General features: G+C 36.3%; 1 protein-coding gene across 1 annotated transcript; it reads right to left on the bottom strand.

Moving 5' to 3' along the window:
• Positions 1-481: 481 nt before the first annotated feature.
• On the bottom strand, positions 482-6,213 carry EVX2 (even-skipped homeobox 2). Its single transcript, XM_082260919.1, has 3 exons — positions 5,432-6,213; positions 3,774-4,009; positions 482-2,475 (listed from the first exon to the last, which is right to left on the bottom strand). The coding sequence occupies exons 1-3, from the start codon at positions 5,838-5,840 to the stop codon at positions 1,873-1,875; spliced, it is 1,248 nt and encodes a 415-aa protein (XP_082117045.1). The 5' UTR covers positions 5,841-6,213; the 3' UTR covers positions 482-1,872.
• Positions 6,214-6,948: the final 735 nt, after the last annotated feature.

Below are 6,948 nucleotides of genomic sequence, written 5' to 3'. Positions count from 1 at the left end.
ATATATATATATATATAGATATATATAGATATATCTGTATATATAGATATATCTATATATATACATCTCTCTCTATATATATATTATATATATATATATATATATATATATATATATATATATATATATATATGCATATACATATGTATATGTATATGCATATATATATATATATATATATATATAGTGTGTGTATACACACATAGATAGATAGATAGATAGATAGATAGATAGATAGATAGATAGATAGATAGATAGATAGATAAATAGATAGACATCTATCTATCTCTCTCTCTCTCTAATATATATATATATATATATATATATATATATATATATATATATATATATATATATATATATATATTCATAATATATATATATATATATATATTCATTATATATATATATATATATATATATATATATATATATATATATATATATATATATATACATACATATATTGCCATTTCTAGGTAGAAAACATATTTGCAGAAGCACACATGATACAGATATATATAAATAGACTCACTTTGGCCCTGAGCATGCAACTGTGAGTTTCCTCCAACTGCTGCAGCCCTTGAGAAGATCTCATTATGTGAGGAGTGAAGTGGCTCTGCGGGGAGCATTATGGAAATATGTAGGTTTGATTTAATGAGGCTGTTCACACTAGTGGAATATCAACTTTAAGGAGAAAAGTCTGCCCAGGGTGTCCGAGCAAGCCAAAATGAAAATTGCCAATTTTGATGATAGGGACTGGGGCTTTCTTCAGTGAAATCACTTCAGGTAACAGATCTAAGCATTAAATAACATACATCCTATGCACCAAGAACAATGTTTTATGTACCAAGCCTCTTATCTGTCTCTCCTAATGACTTCCCTTAGCGGGTTGTTAGTACTTGACAGCAGGTCTCTATGCGGGGAACTTTCCTCCAATTCTACATTCAAAGGAGGTCCATCAGAGAACATGATTGGCAATTTTCGTCATAATCTACACATTATTAGCATCAGAAGTGACATGGCAATAACGCTGCTAGTTTGTGATGTGTTTTTCAAAGTTCAGGAAACTCCCTGCAGGAACTGGGGTCTGAGAAAGCGAATTTGTGTTAACCAGTGGCAGGCAAGCAGCCAGCCATAGACTAGGCGGATTTACTTTGGGTAGATGAGATCTATCTAATTAATCATGGTGCCTAGGTCAATGCTAAGACAAAATTACACGCCCCACTTCAATGCCATAGCACATGTCCTATCTTCAGATTCAAGTATTTTCCAGATACAAAATAATTAAAGTAATAACATTTGATAGATATTTATATATATATATATTTATATAACGACCGGCCTACAAAAATAAGGCCAATATTGAGTGAAACACAAGCTTGTAACCCTCCAATAAAACAAGAAAAAACAGAAACTTTAAGCTGAAGGGTTCAGAGGAGAAATCCAGCTATATAACCCAAGAAGGCTGATTTACTAAAGGAGTCGAAAAAGTTCTCTCAAAAGAAGAGTGAAGATTCATTCCATTTTTTATTCAGTCATCCCATCATATGAAAAGCCAACTCCTGTTTTTTTATTAGTTCTGATTGGATCATTGAAGTGAAGCTTCACTTTATTTTGAATGAGCATCCCCAACTCCTTTAGTAAGTCAACCAACATTTTTCATGTGGTGTGACAATATTTTGTAAGAATATGATCAGCCCCATTTTCAGTTCATTGGAATCAAATAATTGTGTTCATTCGTGGTAAACCATGGTTAATTATGAATGCATAAATAAAATATCGCCCTCATTGGTCGGTATGGTACCATCAGTCCTCTCTGCAGCCATCAGTGCAGACTTGGGGGGTATATGCAGTTGTCTGGGGTGGGAGTTATCTAGTTAGAGGGGTCTCCTCTCTTTGGTCCGGAGGGGTGACAGAGGTTTTACTAAGTACTGCTGCAGAATAGGGAAGAAAACTACTCTCCGACCTCTGGGAGGCCGCCGTGCAAGTGAAATCGGAGCCCCTGCTGGCTGAGCCCAGTGCTGACGCCGCCTGGTTGCTATGACAACTGAGGCAAGAGCAGGGAGTGGAGCCGGGGGCAGAGGCAGCGGCGGCTGCAGCCGCTGCGGCCGCGGCTGCAGCAGTGCTATTGATCCCGGCCGGGGATTGGTACAGACCCGGGTGTCTGAAGCTGCAAAGTAGTTCCGGTCTTGAGTAGGGATGTGATAAAGCGCGGAAAGTGTCCAGGGGGCGGATGGAGGTGGCAAAAGGGGAAGCCGCTGCTCCGGATGCCGCCGCTGCCGCCGCTGCAGCAGTCACCCCCACGTGAGGGTAGTAGTGCAGAGGCACGTGGGAATGGAAGGGGTAAGGAAGGCTTCCTGTGGCCGCAGCGTGGGTCATCATGTAGGTGTAGAAGCTGGGGTCTGCCGGGTGAGGCCAGGACATGGCCAAACGTTGCCTCTTATCCTTCATCCGCCGGTTCTGGAACCACACCTGTCATTACACACACATAGGAAAACGGGGTTTACTACAGTGCCTGCTCAGCACATGACAACAAGATAGATACACGGTATAATGGTAGACCATGTGGCCGCTTGCCATCTGCTTCTCAATAAGAAAAGGGGCCAGATTCTTTATAGGAGAGCTGTCAAAACATCCTCCAGATCTTTTTAAAGATCGTTCTAAAATGCAGAAAATGTTTCCAATAGATTGGCACCTGTCCTTTAATTTTTTTAAGTAAGTGCTGGATTTTAGGAAGGACAATGGTCTCTCATGTTGGCTCAGCCTGTCCCATAAAAAATGAAACCACTACTACCCAATTCTGCTGCCCCAAACTGCGAATGTTATTGCATTTTACTTTTCACTCTCACCTTTAAAGGCCATCGTTTTATAGATATTAAATAAATGTGGACTACCTTTCCCTTTTCTATATAATGCATTTGGGCTACACCTGTTCAAATAGTGGATTGTGGGCTCCTGGCGTTTTACAATTCCTTTTTTATTCTTTGGATATTAGGAAATTTAAAGTCGTCCATTTTTATAACAGCTCTTACAAAAACTGCTTTAAAATATTTATATAAAATAACATAATTTTGGGAAGAAAAAAAAGCTTCTGGGACAAAATTCTGAAATCTGTCTTGATTTTAGGAAGTACTAGCATCACATATGGGTATTTACTTTTAGAATAAAATGTAACTGATTTCACTGAAATCTGGGCAATAAATACCCAGACTGGCTCATGATGTAGATTTAATAACACAAGAAGCCTACTGTTTTTTAAACATTCGTTTACATATTACATATGCTTTGCAATGTTTGTTTGCTTGCTAGGATCTTGCTGTTTTCCGACAGCGATGCCCCATACAAATCACATAGAACTCATCCTTTCTATTTGCTCCACATTCAGCTACACCCCTGCTAATAATCGCAGGCCATGCAATAATATAATATTTACTTGAATGTAATCTCCCTATTTATAATTCATTTGTTTTAAAATTCAAATCTGTATAGGAACACTGGTTGTAGCTCTTTTTTTTTTTTTTTTGCTTACTGCTTACCTGTAAACTATTTTTTTAAAAACTGTTTTCTACTTTAAAATGATTTACTGGCCTAGCCCTAAAAGTTAGTATGAAGTGTTACAAGAATGCCCCTGGGACTGGATATTGTTCAGATGTAAAATTGTACTTTGGAATGCTCACATTATAAATCTGGCGTCTGCACTGTTCATTCATTTCATGAATTGTTTAACTGGTTCCAGTGATGAAGTCAGGAGAATGCTGAGGTCCTCTTACCTTGATGGTTGTCTCGGGGAGGTTGAGGGCAGCTGCCAGCTCACATCTCCGGGGCCGTGACACATAATTCTCTCGGTAGAACTCCTTCTCCAGCCTGGCGATCTGCTCCCGAGTGAATGCTGTCCTGTACCGGCGCACCTGGTCAGCAGCTGAGCTGGAGCTCCCCACGGGATTATTGAGGCTGCCTAATCCAGAGCTTGCAGAGGAGCTGGTGGTACTGGCCACTGAACCACTCTCTGTCAACCATACAAACAGAACAAGTCAGAAAAGACTTTCAGGAGACATTAGGTTCAATTCACAAAGCTCATATACCAGGATAAGCAGGATAAAAAACAACAACAAACAGGCAAAAAATACTTTTAACTAGGTCCATTGGAATAAAAAATAGTTACATAAATTCATTATCCCTAGATTCCCCTGAAGTCTGTGGTTTTATATATATATATATATATTATATTATATATATATATATATATATATATATATATATATATATATATATATATATATATATATGTATATGATCTTTTTTTTTTTCTATAAAGCATGCCATGCATTCCTCAACCAACGCCTAAAGATCAGAAGCAGCACCTAATACCTGGTTGCATACCTTTTTACCTTTTGTTGCACTGTATTTTTAAACTCTTTATAATAAGCTTTCTATTACTACAGTGTCATGTTTTGCACTATAAAAACCGTCGATGAATTTGTGGATATAGATACGGTGTACACATATGGAAGAAGGAATTTGATAAGCCTATTATTTTATTCCCAGAAACTATACCTTGGTATGGGGCAACGGGATTTGCATGTGGCTACCACTTGTATAATATTCTCAGGTGCACTGAACAGTATGAGAAATGTCACTTTTCTGCATTTTCTGAGTATTAGGAGTTATTAAACAAGAGATGTCCGGATGTATTATAGTTGCACGTGGAAATACACAAATAATGGAAATAGAGTTCTGGACAAATAAAAAAAAAAAAATAATAAAACAGGTTTACTTTAGAAAAGTGTTTTGTGTCATGTAATACATGTAGAAATGCTTTATTGTTGTTAAACCGGCCTGATGATTATGGTAGTTGATTGCTATTGGAAATGCAGAGCAATCGATAAAACAACAAAAAAAAATAAAGTTCACATATTTAGTTTGCATTCCCATTCTGTAAAAAGAGTATTTTACAATGAAAATATATAATTTTTTTTTTTACCATTTTTAAGGTTTTGTTTTTCAGTAAAACAAACAGTAAACGCTAATATTAGGAAGGTAATTAAAATAATGGTGTTACTCTTTTTATTGAAGCAAATTTTTTATTTGTTTATGATCTTTAATGTTAGAGTTTCTAATGTTTGTTGGAGTATTGTACTGTTCTTTATTTTGCAATTTTTTTGGCAAAATTTGTATTTTTGTAAAATATGTATATAGGAAGAAAATAATCTTTATTAAATGAGGGAATGTGATGGCATTTAAAAAAAGGTGTAAATGCTAAAGAGACTTGTATAAGACAAATTGCTTAACAGTGCTAGGTAAAAGTAATATCCTCTGTGCTCTCTATATTATAGTAAGTATATTAAAGTAAATAAAATATAGTGAGTATATTATAATAAGTATATTAAGTTATACAAACAAAAGATAAATGGATTTGTAGAAGGGTTACCTTTGCTGAGGGTGTCCTTCAGCTGGCTGCTGGGGGAGCGCAGGGCTGAGCACCCCACTTCCACATCACTGCTCATATCTGCTTCTGAAGCTACTTCTGAATACTGGTTGATCTTCTTCCCCCTGTCAGAGCCTGAGATCTCTGAAGAGGTGTTCTCCCCGTTGGAGTGAGAGATGCCGAACAAAGTGTCTATTTCAAATTTGCCTTTGCTGGGTAGGTCCCCTATAGATCCATGCATGGAGGAAGAAGTTAGCCTGGGACTCAGGCGGCCAGTGTGATGTGCATTTTCCAAGGCCTCCAACACTGCATTCCCAGCTGAGTCGGATAAATTAGAAAGCCTTTTGCCTGTGGTTGGGCTGTGCAGACCTCTTTCCATGAGAATCATCTCTTTTCTTATCCTTTCCATCATCTCAGCTTTGTGAAGAGAGAGAGAGGGAAGAAAAAAAAAAAAGTCAAAGTGAAAGGGTTGGTGCTGTAGTAATGATGATGTGCCTGCAGCAGGGGCCAATTCACATTCAGCCTGGCAGTGTCTCTAAATATTATCTTCTTTTTTTCGCGTTGCGTAAAAATTGTAGGATGCCAAAGCGATGGAATGACTGGTCAAAATGACCCATACATCCTTCCCAGAGCACAAATGTCATTCATCAAAAACTAGGGCTCGTCATTAAGGGATGAATGACGCCGTTTGAATAATCATTTATTGTAACAGTTTTATAAGCAAATAAATATAGGCTCCTGTCAGTTGGCAGTGAAGGCGGGTTCTGAGCAGACAAATATATCCAGGTAGAGGGAGAGACAAGGAATGAACTGTTCGCTCCTGATCAGATCTTGCTTCAATTGCTGTGGGGTTTGGCCTCTGGGGTGAAATTGACAGTCTGATTAATAAAACGAGCCGAGCTACATTTCCCTTTCATTTAGGGGCATCATTATGCTCTGATTTTTGTTTTGTTGGCTTTAGAGCCTAATGATGTTGGCTTCCTTTTTCTATTTTTCCATTATTACTTAAGTTGCAATTTTGGAACTGGGAGACGAAAAATATATGATGATGTGCATAGAAAATACATTTATTAAATACATATATTATATATATATATATATATATTATATATATAATACACAAACACACACACATATATATATATTGCCTTTATTAAATAAATATGTGCATATATATATTTTTTATTTTATATATATATATATATATATATATATATATATATATATATATATATATATATATATATATATATATATATATATTTTTTTTTTTTTTTTTTTTATTTACTGAACAATGACATTTTCACATGTGTGTATTCCTTATTTACTAAGTTCTAAGTACTAAGCTGAATAAGGACAATAGTCTATCCAGCTCAACCTGTGTAGGTGCATGAATTCACAACGATTGTAACATAATTGCCTATCCCAACTCTATATATGAAATCCTAATTACAGGTTAAGGTCCATTTTTGGTAAACTGATGCCAAACTAAAAAAAAAAAAAAAAATGCAAAAAGTAGA

This window comes from Pelophylax lessonae, assembly GCF_965119305.1.
Source record: "Pelophylax lessonae genome assembly, chromosome: 6".
NCBI lineage: Eukaryota > Metazoa > Chordata > Amphibia > Anura > Ranidae > Pelophylax > Pelophylax lessonae.
This window is presented reverse-complemented; position numbering and strand designations above follow the sequence as displayed.

Excerpts from the sequence above, each read along its gene's own strand:
- EVX2 (XM_082260919.1), bottom strand. The coding sequence starts at position 5,840 with ATGATGGAAAGGATAAGAAAAGAGATGATTCTCATGGAAAGAGGTCTG. Across the intron at positions 4,010-5,431 it reads GAAGGACACCCTCAGCAAAG|AGAGTGGTTCAGTGGCCAGT; the intron begins GTAACCCTTCTA and ends TATGGTTGACAG. Across the intron at positions 2,476-3,773 it reads TCCCCGAGACAACCATCAAG|GTGTGGTTCCAGAACCGGCG; the intron begins GTAAGAGGACCT and ends GTGTAATGACAG.